Genomic DNA, 19,365 nt, shown 5'->3' with positions numbered 1-19,365 from the left:
AAGTCTACATTCAGTTATGTGTATCTTTCCCCTTCTCCCTTGCTTTTTGCTTCTTTTCCTTCCTCGGGTATTTGTAAAGCTTCCTCAGACAACCACTTTGCCTTCTTCCATTTATTTTTCTCAGGGACTGTTGCAGAGAAGAAGCCAATTCTGACTCCATGTTGGCACTGTTTCTTTGACTTGCCTTTAGTAGCTTCTGTATAATCACACAGAATGGCCTGCCTCAGAGAACGCTGCCCCTCTGCCTGTTAAACGGAAGCACCTCTGCTCAGAGCCCTGTCCACCTGCAGGGGGCACAGAAGAAGAAACTAACACATTTTCTTCCTGAGGCGCACCATTCTAGACAGTGTTTGCAAGACTGATGGCCTTATTTGGCTCTCATCCAAGGTAAGGAGCAGCAGCTGCACTTTGCTGGAGCAGCCGTGAAGAGATACCCTACGCCCAAGGTAAGAGAAACCCAAGTAAGACGGTAGGTGCTGCAAGAGGGCATCAGAGGGCAGACACATTGAAACCATACTCACAGAAAACTAGCCAATCTGACTACATGGATCACAGCCTTGTCTAACTCAATGAAACCAAGCCATGCCATGTGGGGCCACCCAAGACGGACGGGTCATGGTGGAGAGGTCTGACAGAATGTGGTCCGCTGGAGAAAGGAATGGCAAACCACTTCAGTATTCTTGCCTTGAGAACCCCATGAACAGTATGAATAGGCAAAATGATAGGATACCAAAAGAGGAACTCCCCAGGTCATTAGGTGCCCAATATGCTACTGGGAATCAGTGGAGAAATAAACTCCAGAAAGAATGAAGGGATGGAGCCAAAGCAAAAACAATACCCAGCTGTGGATGTGACTGGTGATAGAAGCAAGGTCCAATGCTGTAAAGAGCAATATTGCATGGGAACCTGGAATGTCAGGTCCATGAATCAAGGCAAATTGGAAGTGGTCAAACAGGAGATGGCAAGGGTGAACGTCGACATTCTAGGAATCAGCGAACTAAAATGGACTGGAATGGGTGAATTTAACTCAGATGACCATTATATCTACTACTGAGGGCAGGAATCCCTCAGAAGAAACGGAGTAGCAATCATGGTCAACAAGAGAGTCTGAAATGCAGTACTTGGATGCAATCTCAAAAACGACAGAATGATTTCTGTTCATTTCCAAGGCAAACCATTTAATATCATGGTAATCCAAGCCTATGCCCCAACCAGTAATGCTGAAGAAGCTGAAGTTGAATGGTTCTATGAAGACCTACAAGACCTTTTAGAACTAACACCCAAAGAAGATGTCCTTTTCATTATAGGGGACTGGAATGCAAAAGTAGGAAGGCAAGAAACACTTGGAGGAACAGGCAAATTTGGCCTTGGAGTATGGAATGAAGCAGGGCAAAGGCTAATAAGAGTTTTGCCAAGAGAACGCACCGGTCATAGCAAACACCCTCTTCCAACAACACAAGAGAAGACTCTACACATGGACATCACCAGATAGTCAACACTGAAATCAGACTGATTAGATTCTTTGCAGCCAAAGATGGAGAAGCTCTATACAGTCAGCGAAAAAAAGACCAGGAGCTGACTGTGGCTCAGATCATGAACTCCTTATTACCAAATTCAGACTTAAATTGAAGAAAGTGGGGAAAACCAGTAGACCATACCTGGGAAAACCAGGTATGACCTAAATCAAATCTCTTATGATTATACAGTGGAAGTGAGAAATAGATTTAAGGGACTAGATCTGACAGAGTGCCTGATGAACTGTGGACGGAGGTTCATGACATTGTACAGGAGACAGGAATCAAGACCATCCCCATGGAAAAGAAATGCAAAAAAGCAAAATGGCTGTCTAGGAGGCCTTAAAAATAGCTGTGAAAAGAAGAGAAGCGAAAAGCAAAGGAGAAAAGGAAAGATATAAGCATCTGAATGCAGAGTTCCAAAGAACAGCAAGGAGAGATAAAGCCTTCCTCAGCAATCAATGCAAAGAAATAGAGGAAAACAACAAAATGGGAAAGACTAGAGATCTCTTCAAGAAAAATAGAAATACCAAGGGAACATTTCATGCAAAGATGGGCTCGATCAAGGACAGAAATGGTCTGGACCCAACAGAAGCAGAAGATATTAAGAAGAGGTGGCAGGAATATACTGCCACCTGTACAGAAGAACTGTACAAAAAAGAGCTTCATGACCCAGATAATCACGATGGTGTGATCACTCACCTAGAGCCAGACATCCTGGAATGTGAAGTCAAATGGGCCTTAGAAAGCATCACTATGAACAAAGCTAGTGCAGGCGATGGAATTCCAGTTGAGCTGTTTCAAATCCTGAAAGATGATGCTGTGAAAGTGCTGCACTCAATATGCCAGCAAGTTTGGAAACTCAGCAGTGGCCACAGGACTGGAAAAGGTCAGTTTTCATTCCAATCCCAAAGAAAGGCAATGCCAAAGAATGCTCAAACTACCGCACAATTGCACTCATCTCACACGCTAGTAAAGTAATACTCAAAACTCTCCAAGCCAGGCCTCAGCAATACGTGAACCGCAAACTTCCAGATGTTCAAGCTGGTTTTAGAAAAGGCAGAGGAACCAGAGATCAAATTGCCAACATCCACTGGATCATGGTAAAAGCAAGAGAGTTCCAAAAAACATCTATTTCTGCTTTATTGACTATGCCAAAGCCTTTGACTGTGTGGATCACAATAAACTGTGGAAAATTCTGAAAGAGATGGGAATACCAGACCACCTGACCTGCCTCTTGAGAAAACTGCAGGTCAGGAAGCAACAGTTAGAACTGGACATGGAACAACAGACTGGTTCCACATAGCAAGAGGAGTACATCAAGGCTGTATATTGTCACCCTGCTTATTTAACTTATATGCAGAGTACATCATGAGAAATGCTGGACTGGCAGAAACACAAGCTGGAATCAAGATTCCTAGGAGAAATATCAATTACCTCAGATATGCAGATGACACCACCCTTGTGGCAGAAAGTGAAGAGGACTTGAAAAGCCTCTTGATGAAAGAGAAAGAGGAGGGTGAAAAAGTTGGCTTAAAGCTCAACATTCAGAAAACGAAGATCATGGCATCTGGTCCCATCACTTCATGGGAAATAGATGGGGAAACAGTGGAAACGGTGTCAGACTTTATTTTTTTGGGCTCCAAAATCACTGCAGATGATGAGTGCAGCCATGAAATTAAAAGATGCTTACTCCTTGGAAGGAAAGTTATGACCAACCTAGATAGCATATTCAAAACCAGAGATATTACTTTGCTAACAAAGGTCCGTCTAGTCAAGGCTATGGTTTTTCCAGTGGTCATGTATGGATGTGAGAGTTGGACTGTGAAGACAGCTCAGCACTGAAGAATTGATGCTTTTGAACTGTGGTGTTGGAGAAGACTCTTAAGAGTCCCTTGGACTGCAAGGAGATCCAACCAGTCCATCCTAAAGGAGATTAGTCCTGGGTGTTCATTGGAAGGAGTGATGCTGCAGCTGAAACTCCAGTACTCTGGCCACCTGATGCAAAGAGTTGACTCACTGGAAAAGACCCTGATGCTGGGAGGGATTGGGGGCAGGAGAAGGGGATGACCGAGGATGAGATGGCTGGATGGCATCACCGACTCAATGGACATGAATTTGAGTGAACTCCAGGAGTTGGTGAAGGACAGGGAGGCCTGGCGTGCTGCGATTCATAGGGTTGCAAAGAGTCGGACACAACTGAGTGACTGAACTGACTTACTGACCCTCTCCCATCTCTGATCTGTAGCAGAACCTGGCATCCAGACCCGATGGGATGGGTATTCCGAGGCATCTCCTTCATCAGCAGGCTCCCTGAATGAAGCCTCTTTCTTGCCTCGACCCCTTGTCTCTTAGACTCACTGGTCTGCTGTGCTCTGAGCAGAGTGAGCTTGGACTCAGCGACAGGGCGGTTTTGGTCACTGGCTCCTATGGCATGCTGTAAGCCTCTGTCCATGGTCCCTCAGGCCCTCTGTCTACCAGATCCAGTCCCTTGAATCTATTTGCCACCTCCACTGTCACCAACCACTCCAAGGGATCTGATTTAGGTCTAGTGGCTTTCCCTACTGTCTTCAACTTCAGCCTGAATTTTCCAATAAGGAGTTCATGATCTGAGCCACAGTCAGTTACAGGTCTTGCTTTTGCTGACAGCATTAGAGCGTCTCCATCTTCGGCTGCAAAAAATACAGTCTGATCTCGGTTTTGACCATCTGGTGATGTCCATGTGTAGAGTCGTATCTTGTGTTGTTGGAAAACGGTGTTTGCTATGACCAGTGTGTTCTCTTGACAAAACTTTGTTAGCCTTTGCCCTGCTTCATTTTGTACTCCAAGGCAAAACTTAACCTGTTATTCCAGGTATCTCTTGACTTCCTACTTTGCATTCCAATCCCATATGATGAAAAGGACATCTTTCTTTGTTGTTAGTTCTAGAAGGTCTTAGAACTGATCAACTTCAGCTTCTCTGGCATCAGTGGTTGGGGCACAGATTTGGATCACTGTGATGCTGAGTGGTTTGTCTTGGAAATGAACCATGCTCATTCTGTTGTTTTTGAGACTGCACCCAAGTACTGCATTTTGGACTCTTCTGTTGACTATGAAGGCTACTCCATTTCTTCTAAGGGATTCTTGCCCACATTAGTAAATGACTAGATGAAGTGATGTCTAATCCCCAATTTCTTCCTCACCACCATCAAGAGAGGGCAGAGAACTCACAGACTTCCCAGTTCAAAGTCTGTCGCAGACCCAGAATAAGTGCTGGCGTGGCCTGTCCCCTCATCCCTAAGAGGCGGTAGCAGGTGCGCTGTGGCCATACCTGGCTTCCTCTACGCAGAGTGCCTGGAAGAGAAGCTGCGCACGGTGAGCACTGGCGCATGCACCGTGTCCCTCCTTTCTTCGGCCGTGCTGTGTGGCTGGTGCTATGTTAGTTCCCTGACCAGGGTCTGAGCCTGGGCCACGGCAGTGAAAGCGTGGACTCATAATGACTGGACGGCCAGGGAACTCCCTTTCCTCACTTTCCACCTCCTGATTTCCTCCGGGGAGCAAAGGCCTGTCCTGGGGCCTCTGGTCTTTTTACACTGTCTACACTCATTTCCTCCATTTCTCCACTTCAAGCATGATCTCAAGCAGGCATCGCCTGCAAACTGAGGTATCCGGCTATGCTCCTCGGTCTCCCCTACCAGCCACTGGCTGCTGTTGGACAACTCCTCTAAGAACTCCTTTAGGGTTCTTAAGCTCAACATTTAAAAGATAAGATAACCATCTCCCAGCCTTATCCTTAGGCCTCCAAACTCCCGCTCCTACTGAATGGTTACTGGCGAAGGCCATCACGCGCGCTCCCCCAGGGGCTCAGCTGGAGTGGAGCCGCCTTCCCTCCGCCAGCCCAGCCCAGTGGCCCTCCCTCCAGGGAGCCGTCAGGGCCAGGCGCTGCTTCCTTCCTCTGGCTCGGAGCCGGTCCCCACTCTGTCCCCTCAGTCTCCTTGGTCATCACTGCCAAATTTATCTTGCTACACGTCCAGTTTTCAAACTGGGACATGCCATTGCTTTAAATGTTTCGGTGTTTTCCTGGCGTTGTTCAGATCTGGCCCAAACACCAGCAGCGAGAGGCCCTGCTCCGCTTCTCAGCTCCTGACGCAAACACTGTGGCCCAGCTGGGCCACGCTGCATCCAAGGGCTCAGCTCCTGTCCGCCGCCTGCACCCACAAGGACACACGTAATTCCCAGGCACCAGGAGAACGGCAATGAAGTCACAGTACTGAACCCAAGACACAACACGAATCTGAGCCCAGAGGTCCAGCGGAGGGAAAGGCCTCTCAGAGCCGATGAGACAAGGCTGAACCATTGCCGCTGCGCTCAGCTACCCTCCTGCTGAGTATCCAAGACGCAGGGTACGGGGGGCCCTGCAGGAGATGGCCATGTCTCATTCCTTAGGGCTCGTGTTTCCTTACGAGACAAAAAAACGACTTAGCAGATGTGATAAGTTAAGGCTCTTGAGTTGAGGAGCTGTCCTGCATCCTGTGTGGGCTGTGATGCAATCACACACGTCCTCTCAGGTGGGCGCAGAGGCGGAACAGACACAGAAAACAGAGAGTATGTGAGGACTGAGCAGCTGCCGGCGGTGAGGGTGCGGAGCCACGCACCCAGGAACGCAGCTCCAGAAGCTGGGAAGGGCCTGTCGATCCCCTGGTTTCAGCCCTCGGGAACTGCTTCCAGACTTCTGGCCCCCAGAACTATAAATGATAAATCTGTGCTGTTTTAAGCCACCAGTTTGCAGAGCTTTTCTCCGGTGGCCCCAGTCCCGGGAGCAAGCCAAGGGGCCTGCTCCCTTCCCTTCCTGCCCATCCACGACGAAACAGCCCTCAGGTAAGTCCTGCTAAGACTATCCCTCACACACACAGCAGTGTTCATGCTTTCATTCCCCCAGTGTAAAACCACAATCAGATTCAAGCTATTAAGTAAAATCAACACTTTCTAACAGCTCCAAATACTTTTTTAAATCTATGTATATGAAAAAACATAATTGAAAATTATTTTCATTTCTGTTACAGGTTATATTTGGCTTTTTGGTTTTAAAAATCTGGTACATTAATTTAGCATTAATAGTCCTTACGTGTTCACTTGCCATGCATGCAAATGTTTATAGCACAAATGAAATAAATGAATGATCTCAGTAGGCAGCTCACTTCAAATACGTATATTGGCAACACAGGCATTACACGACAATTTATAATTGAGTGTAGGGAGTCCTCGTATTAGTAGTTCACTGTTTCAACCACTCACTAGGTTTTCTGTGCAAACTCCTTGTAAACTGTTAGATGCTGCAGCAGACAGAAAAAGTCCCTGTCTTCAAACTCTTGATCCACAATTACAAGACTAAGCACACTTAACTGAATGAGCGATACGAAACAGTTCTGTGAGAAAACAAGAAGAGCATCGCCCAGATGAGTAACTTTCACCTGATGCTGGTATCTCAGAATATGAGTGGTACACTCAAAACCCAGCATCTCACACGCACTCCAGGGCAGAATTTATGGCACAAAGCAAGCTGGAGGATGTTGTCTTTCCTCATCACTGGATTCATCTTCTGCAGATCCACCGCACTCTAAGAAACCCAAAACATAGCCCACCAGATGGAGACAGAAGGAAACAACTCTACATCTAATGTAAGGTAAATTAAACTATTATAGCTGGCCCAAAACTTTACTGTTGTTGTTCAGCTCAGTCGTGTCCGACTCTTGCGACCCCGTGGGCTGCAGCACGCCAGCCTTCCCTGTCCTTCACCATCTCCTGGAGCCTGCTCAGACGCATTCATTGACTCAGTGATGCCATCCAACCGTCTCATCCTCTGTCATCCCCTTCTCCTTTTGCCTTCAATCTTTCCCAGCAGCAGGCTCTTTTCCAATGAGTTGGCTCTTTGCATCAGGTAGTCAAAGTACTAAAGTTTCAGCTTCAGCATTAGTCCTTCCAATGAACACCCAGGACTGATCTCCTTTAGGATGGGCTGGTTGGATCACCTTGCAGTCCAAGGGACTCTCAAGAGTCTTCTCCAGCGCCACAGTTTGAAAGCATCAATTCTTCAGCACTCAGCCTTCTTTATGGTTAAACTCTCACCTCCAGACAAGACTACTGGAAAAAACATAGCTTTGACTAGATGGACTTTTGTCAGCAAAGGTCTCAAAGACATCTCTTTGCTTTTTAATACACTGTCTAGGTTTGTCATAGCTTTTCTTCCAAGCAGTGTCTTTTAATTTCATGGCTGCAGTCACTGGCCACAGTGATTTTGGAACACAAGAAAATAAAGTCTGTCACTGCTTTCATTTTCCCCCATCTATCTGCCACTAACTGACGGCACCAAATGCCACGATCTTAGTTTTCTGAATGCTGAGTTTTAAGCCAGTTATACCACTCTCCTCTTTCTTTTTCACCAAGTTCCTCTTCACTTTCTGCCATTAGGGTGGTGTCATCTGCGCATCTGAGGTTATTGATATGCAGTTTCAAACCCCTACTTTAGTCCCCAACCAACACTTACTCACAAGGGGAAGGAAATGAGCCCATGAACTTGGAAGGTTTTGCGTGACAGTCTGGGAATGGGATGAGCTCCGGCCATCTGCGGTGTCAGGGCGGCTGCCGCACCAGAGCGAGAGCAACCACAGCCTCAGGCAGGAGACGGGGACAGAGGACGAGGCGGCTCTGTGGACCGAGTCTGAGCAAGCTCCAGGAGGCGGTGAAGGACAGGGAAGCCTGGCATTCTGCAGCGTTCATGGGGTCACAGAGAGTTGGACACGACTGAGGGACTGAACAGCAGCAGGACAGAATTTGTTTTAAGGAAGAGGCAGCGAGGATGAGGGGTGATAACACAGGCTCCTTGGATATTACTTTAGGACGTTCAGAGAAAAAAAGAGAAAGAAGATACAAGGAATATTTTCAAGTGCCACTCATAACAAAGCATTATGGTAGATAAACTCTTAGCAAGAACACAAACAACCCCAGTGAAACAGAAACGAAGCGAAGCTCTGTCATTTGCCTGCTCCAGCTGAAGTGGGGGAGGCGGTGGCAAGGTGAGAGACACGCCTCAGGCAGCAGGAAGCTGGTGGTTAACAGCCAGCCAGTTCAAAGGAGGCATCAGCAGGGACTCCTAACCCCAGGGGACCTGCAGCCACCCTGCCAGCCCAGGGCCTTCCTTATTCCAGCCTCAAGAGCACAACACGCAAGCCGAGGCTCCTGTCAGCGCCCACCTCACGATGTCGGAACTACGGTTCTGAAAGGGGTGCTGACCTGTCAGAGAGCACAGAGCTGGGAGTGGGTGGGCCTCAGACAGGAACCCACACGGGCCAGACCGAGCCTGCTGCTCGAGTGTGTGCCCGAGCGGCAACGCCGTCACGTGTGACACAGGCCCCTGAGGGTGACCCACAGCACTCAGTGCCCAAGGACTGCCAGGTAACACTGACGACGCCCGTCACACAGCTGGCTATTTTCAGACGAGATCAAGGACAATGCAGTGATCCCTCTCAGCCATTTCCAAACAACCATCCCTATGCTGCTACCGTGCTACAAAAAGCAATGACTTGGCTTACCCAACTCTCACTTGCCAACACAGCACAGAGGAAGAAAAGCCCTTCGAAGAGTAACTGCGTGGGAGCACTCTCTTCTTCTAAAGGTTATTTACATAAGAGGGGATCTGGATAAATCTACTGTGCTTATTTTAACATCACACTATTCAAAAACAAACACTGCCCTCTAAAGCTAGACTTCTGCTTATAAAATTACTATGCTACTCTTAGGAGTTCAAAAATAGTTCATATATCCTGGACAGATTACATGAATGGCTCACGCAAACCATCTTTTGTAACATGTAAAGGTAAAAAATTAAATATCTCAGACTCTAGTTTTATCTTTTCTTAACCTTCAGTAACTAACAATCTTATTTTTGGAATCTGTACATGAGACAATTTAATAAAGCATGGCACTCCATAAACAAGACACTATTGCAAAAACCAGTCATGTTTCTGAAGAATAATGACATAATGTTCACACCATAATGCTTAATGAAGGCAAATACAACAGACACATACATCCATGGACCTCCAATCATGTCAATACTGAAGATTCAGAAAATCACCAACACACTAATAATGGCTATCACTGGTTAGCAGGACAGCAGGTAGCTTTTTTCTTTTTATTCTTCTCCAAAGCTTGAAATGTTCTACAATGAGTACGTGTTCTCATACCGGAAAAGCATGTTTTTAAAACTTGTCTAGCCCTAAATAAAGGGCTTCCCTGATGGCTTAGTGGTAAAGAATCTGCCTGCCAACGCAAGAGTCGCAAGAGACACAGGTTTATCCCTGGGCCAGGAAGATCCCCTGGAGCAGGAGAGGGCAGCCCACTTCAGTATTCTTTCCTGGGAAACCCATGGACAGAGGAGCCTGGCAGGCTGCAGTCAGTCCACGGGGTTGCCAAGAGTCAGACAGGACTGAGCCCCTGAGCACACAGCCACAATGAAAGGAATACGAGACCGCATATTCATTCAGAGTGGAGAGATGAAGTCCACTAAGCGACTGAACGAAGAAAGAACTGCAAGCTCAACATCAATGACATTTTTGGAAATAATAAAAAAGAAAGAATAATAAGCACTTTCATATTAGTATTTCCACATCTGCCGTTTGTGCGGTTATCACTAACTCTCAAGTATAGTTACCAGGTACGACGACGACGTTCTTTAAAAAACAAAGTCACTGCTGCTGACAGTGCCGTCACTCTGATGTTTTCCTCTGCACATCCTGCTGTAATCCATTTAACAGACACAGATGTTGAACTACAGGTCTCAGAGGCATCCACTATGAGTAATCACAAGGCTGCCTTTCCCAAAATAGGCAAAGACAGGACAACATGAAATTGAAGTTATATGCACAGCTAGCTACATCTACAAACCCTAGAAGAAAGGGTTTAATCCTTATCAATAAACCCTTTTACAATACACTGCTTTAAAGAGATGCTGCTGCTGCTGCTGCTAAGTCGCATCAGTCGTGTCCGACTCTGTGCAACCCCACGAGGCTCGCCCATCCCTGGGATTCTCTAGGCAAGAACACTGGAGTGGGTTGCCATTTCCTTCTCCAATGCATGAAAGTGAAAAGTGAAAGTGAAGTTGCTCAGTCATGTCCAACTCTTCGGGACCCCATGGACTGTAGCCTACCAGGCTCCTCTGTCCATGGAATTTTCCAGGCAAGAGTACTGGAGTGGGTTGCCATCGCCTTCTCCTTTAAAGAGATGAGCTATTACTTAAACAAATGCACAAAATGCTCTAAAAGGCAGACTCTTTTAAAAAAATGAACATATCATTTTACCAACTGAAAGATCTAATAAAGGTTTGCCTTTCTTTTTCCATATGAATGTTTTAATACACTTTTTTGATTTAAGAAAAATGAGTATGTATTATTTTTATTTTTTAAAAAAGAAAAAACCGCTAGTGCACACTATAACTAAAATTAGGATTATTCCTAGATTTGTGTTATTATTAGCTATAAATTTCTGAGTTTAAGGCCTTGTCTTACTTATCACCTAGCACAGTACATGGAACATAGCAAAGGTTTAATAAATACTGGCTCAGTGAACAGATGAATCAATAAAAGCTCATTTTTGATTCCCACACTTAAGCTAGGCTTGTTACTTAAAATATCATTTACTCTAGGAAAAATTCACCAAAATAGTTTCCTTTAAAAAAAACTTATAAGACTTTTGTTAAAAAACAGTTAAGCAGGGAAAAAAATGAAGCAAAACCACTGACAGGGAGAAAGACCATGAGAAAACTTATGAATTAAACATGTTAAATGGAAAAATGCCATGCAAGACAACTACAGACACTATTTATACAAGAACTATGCCCCACCCAGTTCCAAAAGAACACAAGGTGACTCAGTGTTTACAGCACAATGAGATCCTTAAGAGTGAAAGAGCAGAGTGTTTGAGGGAAGGTGGCCGGGCACCTCCAGCAGCGCCCTCCAGGCGCTGAGCAGTGCAGCGCTGAGCGCTCTGCAGCCAGGGGAGGAGATCTCCGGACGGTGCAGGGCTCCATGTGCCGACCTCACAAGCCTGGCTCTGAATACATCGCCCAGCCTCCCAGAGACATGGGAGTGCCCCCCTGACAGGTGGTCCAGGCCCCAGTCTGAGCACCTCCGCTCCTCACCCCTGGACCCAGCTGACAACTCCCACCTTACTTACAACTCCCCCCCAGCCCACCCCAAGGAAGAGCCCAGGGATCCACTGTGCTGTCCTCCTGGGCCCTGACGCGAGACACCTCCACCCTGAGACACGCCCGAGTCTGCTGTTCCCTCTTATTCTTCAGTGCCCTTTAGGGTGTCCATACACACCCCCCACCAACCACTTTCTGACCACCAGGGCACTCTTCACGCCACACCCCACAGCGTAGCTACCTGGAATAAGCACACACAGGGAGGGAAGCTGACCTCTAACATGACTGGAGATGGTGGGTCCTTAGAGCTTTAAATGAAGACGGAAAACTAATCTGACACAGTGTTGCCATGGAAACCAAAAAAGAGAATAACAACAACAAAATCCAAGAGTCTACAAATGGTACATTCATTCCAGAGTCATGCTATGAAGAGCTCCCTGGTGGCCCAATGGCTAAGACTCCACATTTCCAGGACTCCCTGGTGGCTCAGTAGTAAAGAATCCACCTGCCAACGCAGGACACAGGGGTCAGATCCCTGGTCCCACGGGGACCCCACATGCTGCGGGGCAACTAAGCCCTGTACCCCGACTAGTGAGCCTGTGCCCTAGAGCCGGCGAACCGCAGCTACTGAGCCCTCTCGCCGCCAACTCCTGAAGCCCAAGTGCCCTAGAACGCACGCTCAGCAGGAGCAGGCAGCACGGTGAGACGGCAGAACCCTGCGGCCAGAGAGCGGTCTCAGGAGAACGGCCACGCGGCAGCGAAGGCCCCACACAGCCACACAATACATCAAATAAACATGGAGAACTGTATCGTATAAAAACTTCTCACGTCCACTGCGGGGAGTACAGGTTCTAGCCCTGGTAGAGAAACCAAGATACTGCATGCCACATGCTGGTGGCCCAAATACACAAATAAATGAATTAAAATTCTAAAAAAATAGTGGGCCTTAAAAAAATAAAATCATGCTATGGTAGCGTAAGTGTTAGTTGCTCAGACATGTATGACTCTTTGCGATCCCGCGGGCTGTACCCCGCCAGGCTCCTCCGTCCATGGGACTTCCCAGGCAAGAATACTGGAATGGGTTGCTGTTTCCTTCCCCAGGGAATCTTCCCAACCCAGGGATCGAGCCTGGGTCTCCTGCACTGCAGGCAGATTCTTTACAGTCTGAGCCTCCAGGGAAGCCCTATGATACAATGTATCTTATAAAAACAAACCAATGTATCAGCTATATTTCCCAAACACACACTGTAATTACGAACCATTACCCAGAATTAAAGTTAAGCGTTTAGAATAACTCACACGCAGCCTCCTACAGGCACACACATTTAGGCTATTTATATCTTTGAAGCAAAATCTCCATTCGTTCCTTTAGCAGCGATGCTTAAAGTAACATCTGTTGCTGTTCAGTCACTAAGTTGTGTCAGATTCTCTGTCCATGGGCAAGAATACTGGAGTGGGTTGCTACTTCCTTCTCCAGGGGATCTTCAAGAACCAAGGATCAAACCCACATCCCTGGATTCTTTACCAGGCGGATTCTTTACCACTGAGCCATAGGGAAGTAGAAAGTAACATTAGGTTTAAGGTAAAAATATTTATGGAGTTACTTTTTTCATTCATAAGCCCTCCTCGTTCATTAAGCATTCTTTATAAATTATTCCAAATTTACATTCAAACAATAATTTTAAAAAGTTATAATAGCTTTAGCTGGAATTCCATAAGCAAGGTGGTTTGTGTGGCTTACTCTGTACTATAATTAATCACCTGTTTCACTTATTTTAAAAAGAAATGTAATGTCTATAATATTTTTCAATAGCACTATTGACAAGTAATTCACATACCATAAAACTCACTCATTTAATGTCTACAATTCAGTTGTTTTTAATCTACTTTCAACATCTGTGATATCATTTAAGGTTAAATATCACAACCAATGTAGAAATCATGAAAACTCACAAAGAATACAGTAAGAGGTTCACCAGGCCTAAGGAGAACACTACCTGACTAGTCAGTTGTTCATAATTGTTTCTTCACAGGACCAAGATCTATATTTTACACACATATTTAATATAATTTAACACAACATATATTAACTAAATATAATTTTATATAATTACATATATTTAAAATTCCTATATCTGTTTAATTATTTACAGTTTAGTCCTAGCTCTACATTCTCCAATCTTGAAATATAAAGTAAGGCTAATAGTCACCTAAAGCAGAAAAACAAGATACATGCATAGATCCTGAATTCAAATCCACTTTTCAGCTTGAACTAAAAAATAGGCATTTACTGCTTCATGTCCGGCAACCGTGGAGCCTCTGCTCTAACTTCATGAAGCTCTCAGCGTAACAGCGAGCTGCGGGTGACTACAGCAGTAGCGGGTGCGTAAAAGAAACCCAAGGAGTCTCCTTCTCTCTTTCATGGCTCTGAGGGGGTTTAACAATTTCTCCAAGCACTGAATTGGTCTAGGACCTAAAGTTGCAACTGCAGTTTAAAACAGCTAAACTCTGGGACCTGATGTAGTTACAAGTCTGTTGACGAGTCTTCACAAAATTTTTTAATAGTATAAATCAACGATTAACACTGAGAATTAAAGTATTTGCCCTTCCTTTACATAAGACCAAAGTGTGTTCTTCTCTTTTGCTCATTTGGTTTTTAGTCTACACATAATAAATTTTGGTTAGACTTAAAATTCTCCTGCGCTTCCAGGAAGAACCACGGGAAGAAAGCTCTCCCTAAAGAAAAGCTAGTGCATAATAGTAAAAATGGCAGAACACATAAGCTGACTATGCTTTAATCTCGATCATCAAGGTGTAAGAAGAACAGAAGACCAATGGTCATTTATGGCAGGTTTGGGTTTCTATATTTGCAGCCACAGAATCAACACTAATTGGCAGCAGTGAAAACAGGAAAAGGGTAGACTCCACAGCAAGTTCTAATTTTTCAAATAAACAAAAACCGTAGTGGAAAACCATCTTTACACATCTCTATTAAAAACTCTTCAGAATTTTCTTCACCCACAGTCTAATTTTACAGGGCTCAGTTAACAAAGGATGACCACAGGGACAGCAAAAAGGCCAGTCCTCGGTCTGTCAACTCAGACTTACCAGGTGATTTCCCTGTTGAAAGAAAAAAAGAGTAAAGAAATGAATAGTACTGCGGTTCATTAAAGCTGTAAGATCAAAGTCTTACAGAACTGTCACATGTTAAATGGGAGCTGTTTTTCATATCCTCCTAATAGCCTTGATTTGAAATAGTATATATATTTTTCTCAAAGTATTCGTATTTGTTTATCATCTCATTTTACAGCCAACATAAATTTTTACTTTACTAAATAAAAAGAAAAATTGTGAGTAAACATATTCAAAAGTGAAGCTAGAAAGTGAGCACATTACTTCACGTTTTCCTCTGCTTCTACCCTGCTGTGAATCACAGCTGTCAATGGCCCACTACGAAATCTGCACAAACACATCTTGTTCAAAGCAGAACACCAACCTGAAGAACCTAAGTTTGTACAGTAAAAATCAAAGAACTACTAACACAGAACTCTTAACTCTTTTTATCTATGAACGATGTCTAGCGCTGATTTAGTCCCTAGCTATAACAGAACAGCAGGCCCACTTCTAGGCAGTGTAATTCACTGGTTTTATTGGGAAAATAACACATGGGTATTACAATTAAAAAGGTATTAAAACATCTTCCTCAAACCTCAGACTCCTAGGCTTTTCTTGGATATGATCACAATCAAGTTTTGCATGAATTCTCACAGCAGTTTTCTAAGCAATACAGGCATGTTTAAGTGTATATACGTGTAATGTGAGCGCAAATACAAATTTGATGAACAAGTGAAAAGCTGTGTGAAAAAACAGAAATTTCATACTGTATGAGATGAACACCAAGGTTCATCAGTTTAAGTCACACAGAGGAAAATCCAAGAAAGGAATCTTTGGCTAATCACCCTTTTCTTCTGGTAAAAAAATAATAATTTGTCATGTCCTTCAATATGGTAACAAACATACCTTTTAAATTATTGTTAAAATAGCATGCATTTCACAACTTTGACAAGCAAATTTGATGTTAGCGAACTGTTCCATAACCAACTATCTATGAATGTCAACACCCCCAATTCCTGTGACTCTCGACCCTGATTATGTCTGCTGTTTGGGTAATGTCCCTACTCACTGTTTTTGGTTACTTTCTGTAATCATTTAATTTGGGGTAACATAAGACACAAGATGCCACTTGAAAGTCCTCTGCCTTTCCAAAAAGCGCACCTCTGTTCCTGGCTTTTCACACCTGGGTTTCTAAGTTCCTGTTTTTACACTTCACTCCTCGTTTCTGCTTCTGGTGAAAAACTACACCACACTACTTATTCCGACTCTTCCAAATACTACTGGGCACACATCCACCATGTATTGATAGAATTTTAAATTCCCAAAGTCCCTGACTGTGAGATTCTTACTACAACTGCTACCTGTCCTCACAGGCAGCAGCCACTAGGTTAGGTTCCTCCTGACCCTGGGCACTCCAGCTTTCCAACCTGTCTGCCTGTGTCATATACTCCATGACAAATGTCTTATGACTGGAAACAGGGATCACATTCCAAGTCCTTTTCTCCGCTAAGAGAAAACGACCCTTTTGAAAGTCACTGGCTGGCCATTTCCCCATGAAGTTTTACATCAAGCCTAACATGAGCATCATTTATCTTAAAATAAGCACTATTTCCTGTTGCCTGAAACTGCGACACCAACTTATGGTTAAGAAAGCAGGAGGGAGCCAACTCCATTAGTTTCCACATTGCATTAATAAATTATGAGAATTGCTGGGTGTAAAAATAATCACTACCAGGACTCTTTCCATTAGTGCAACTCTTCCAAAACTTCCTGCCCCCACCCACCTAAAATTCGCCTTGGATTCAAGTCTACCCTACATAAAAGCTACTCAGCTCATAACGTTACTTCCAAAGAAGTGAAACAAACCTCCAATTATCGTAACATCAGAGGACTTTTTGGCGGACCCTTACTGCTCAACTGTGTCAGAAACCACCAAGAAATGGCTGAGGCGTCTCTGGGGAGGAGGAAACCGCCCTTCCCGCTCACCGCTGGCCGCCTTCTCCGCAGCAGAGAAGGGAGCGGCGTTCAGGCCCGCGGAGCGCACCAGGCGCCCCGAGCTCACGTTCCAGCGGCGGGAGTCGCGGCACCGCGCGGGGAGGCCTGGCGACGTGGCCGCGGGAGGAGCGCGCGGGGCGCGCCTCACCTGTGCTCGGGACCGCCCGCCCGGAGAGGGGAAGGCGCCCGCCCGCGGGGTCTGCGGGCCGACAGTGGGCCGGGGGCTGGGGGCCCAGCGACAGCGGCGGCGACCCCCGACTTACACGGCTCGGACGGACGCCGGCGCCCGGGGCTCAGAACGCCCCAGGTGGGAGGGGTCGAGGAGAGAGGGGACCCCGGACCCGGGAGGGGCGGGGACGAGCCCGGACATCCGACCGGGCGGGCGGCCAGGGTCGCGGCGAGCAGGGACCCCGACTCGGGCGGGGTGAGGACAGGTAGGAACCCCTGACCCGGCGGGCGGGCGGGGTCAGGGCCGGGGTCGCGGAGGGCAGGGACCCCGACTCGGGCGGGGTCCGCTCGGGTGGGGCGAGGACAGGCAGGAACCCCTGACCGGGCGGGCGGGAACCCCGACCCAGGCGGAGTAGTGGCGGGCGGAGACCCCTGACCCAGCGGGCAGGCGGGGACCCGACCCGGGCCGGGTAGTGGTGGGTCGGTACTCCCGACGCTTTCCCGGCCGGGCGGGCAGGCGGGGTCAGGGCCGGGACCGCGGCGGGCGCGCATCCCTGGTCTGGCCCGAGCCAGAGTAAAGGTGAGCGAGGACCCCCCAGACCGAGTGGGAAGGCGGGGTCAGAGCGGGCCCGGGGCCCCTGACCCTGCCCGGCGGAGGCGGGCCGGGGTCCGCGGCGCCCACTCACCCAGGCCGGCAGGTCGCAGGCGCGCACCCCCAGGCGCACGGCGCGCTCCTCGTCCTCCAGCAGCGCCAGCGCGCGGCACAGGCGGGTGGCCTTGAGGCCGCGGCTCCTGCGGCACCACACGAGCAGCCCGAGCGCCAGCAGCACCCAGCTGAAGCTCAGGCCCAGGTAGCCCAGCGCGTACACCGGCAGCAGCAGCGCGAAGCTGCGCGCCAGCTGTGCCAGCAGCCCTGCCACGTCCACGCTCAGCGCCGCGCCGGGGGGCTCGGCCCTGGAGGCGCCCGCCTCGGGGCCCGGAGCCCTGGAGCCGCTCATGGCCCCGCCGCGTACTGCTCCCCTCGGCTCCCGGCCGAGGCGCCTCAGCCCGCGCTGCAGCGCCCCTCTGAGGGGGACGGCGCAGCCGCCCGAGCCGCCCGCCCGCGCTTCCGCTCGCGGCGCCGTGTGACGTCAGCACGCAGGGCGCGGCGGTGGCGGAGGCGGCCAGGAGCGGAGGTGTTCCACTGCGGCAGCCGGGCGTGGCCCCGGGCCTGGGTGCGGCCCAACACGGGGTGGGCCCGGCCCGCGTGGGACGTCATCCCACAAGGCCCGCCAGCGCCGCGGTGGCGGGGGTGGGCAGGGCTGGCTGGTGTGTGGCTTCATCGCGCGGGTGGGCGGGGCGCCTCTGGCGCTGGGGGGGCCGGGCCCGGCGTGGGTGTCGCCTCACGGGCTTGAGAGAGCGCCCCTGAGGCGGAGTGGGCGGTGCTTCGTGACGCCATCACGGATGGGCGGGGCGCCCCTGCGGCGAGGCGGGCGGGTTTTGCGTGGAGGTTGCGGCGTGGAACGATGCGTCCGCGGACTTCCGTGTTCACCGAGGAGGCTCCGCTCGCCCAGTGACCTGGGCCGCGCTTCGTGCCGGGGTACTGCGGAAGAGGCCCGCGCTCCTGAGTTTGCGGGTCCTGACCGCTCACAGCCGACGGACGATTTCCTGACGGAATTCTCTCCGCGGCCCTGGAGTCGAGGAAGCTCGGATAGGCCGCTTTGTGCGCGAGGGCGGAACTTGTTCTCGCCGGCGAGAACGCGGGGACCCGGCACCCGCCCTCAGCAGCATTTCTGACGAGCACCCGCGGTTCCCGAATCCCTTTTCTGGAAGGACAAACCGCACTTGATCGCTGTGTTTCCCCTTAAACTCAGTCAGGGTAATTATATTTGCACTCTCAGTTCAGTTCAGTTCAGTCGCTCAGTCGTGTCCGACTCTTTGCGACCCCATGAATCGCAGCACGCCAGGCCTCCCTGTCCATCACCAACTCCCGGAGTTCACTCAGACTCACGTCCATCGAGTTGGTGATGCCATCCAGCCATCTCATCCTGGGTCATCCCCTTCTTCTGCCCCCAATCCCTCCCAGCATCAGCCTTTTCCAATGAGTCAGCTCTTCGCATCAGGTCGCCAAAGTACTGGACTTTCAGCTTCAGCATCAGTCCTTCCAATGAACACCCATGACTTATCTCCTTTAGGATGGACTGGTTGGATCTCCTTGCAGTCCAAGGGACTCTCCAAGAGTCTTCTCCAACACCACAGTTCAAAAGCATCAATTCTTCGGCGCTCGGCCTTCTTCACAGTCCAACTCTCACATCCATACATGACCACAGGAAAAACCATAGCCTTGACTAGACGGACCTTAGTCGGCAAAGTAATATTTGCACTCTAGTCTCCTTAAAGCCAAACAGTTGCAGA

General features: G+C 48.3%; 1 protein-coding gene across 1 annotated transcript in view; it reads right to left on the bottom strand.

The window, feature by feature from the left end:
- The window catches only part of ESYT2 (extended synaptotagmin 2), an 82,689-nt gene extending 64,613 nt beyond the window's left edge, over positions 1-18,076 (bottom strand). Inside the window, exon 1 of the mRNA XM_018046633.1 lies at positions 17,658-18,076. Coding sequence (XP_017902122.1) covers positions 17,658-17,969 — 312 coding nt within the window. The 5' untranslated portion in view covers positions 17,970-18,076. The remainder of the gene's footprint in view (positions 1-17,657) is intronic.

Source organism: Capra hircus, chromosome 4, assembly GCF_001704415.2.
Source record: "Capra hircus breed San Clemente chromosome 4, ASM170441v1, whole genome shotgun sequence".
Taxonomy (NCBI): Eukaryota; Metazoa; Chordata; class Mammalia; order Artiodactyla; family Bovidae; genus Capra; species Capra hircus.
The sequence above is the reverse complement of the archived record's forward strand: the minus strand, read 5'-3'. Positions and strand labels throughout refer to the sequence as shown.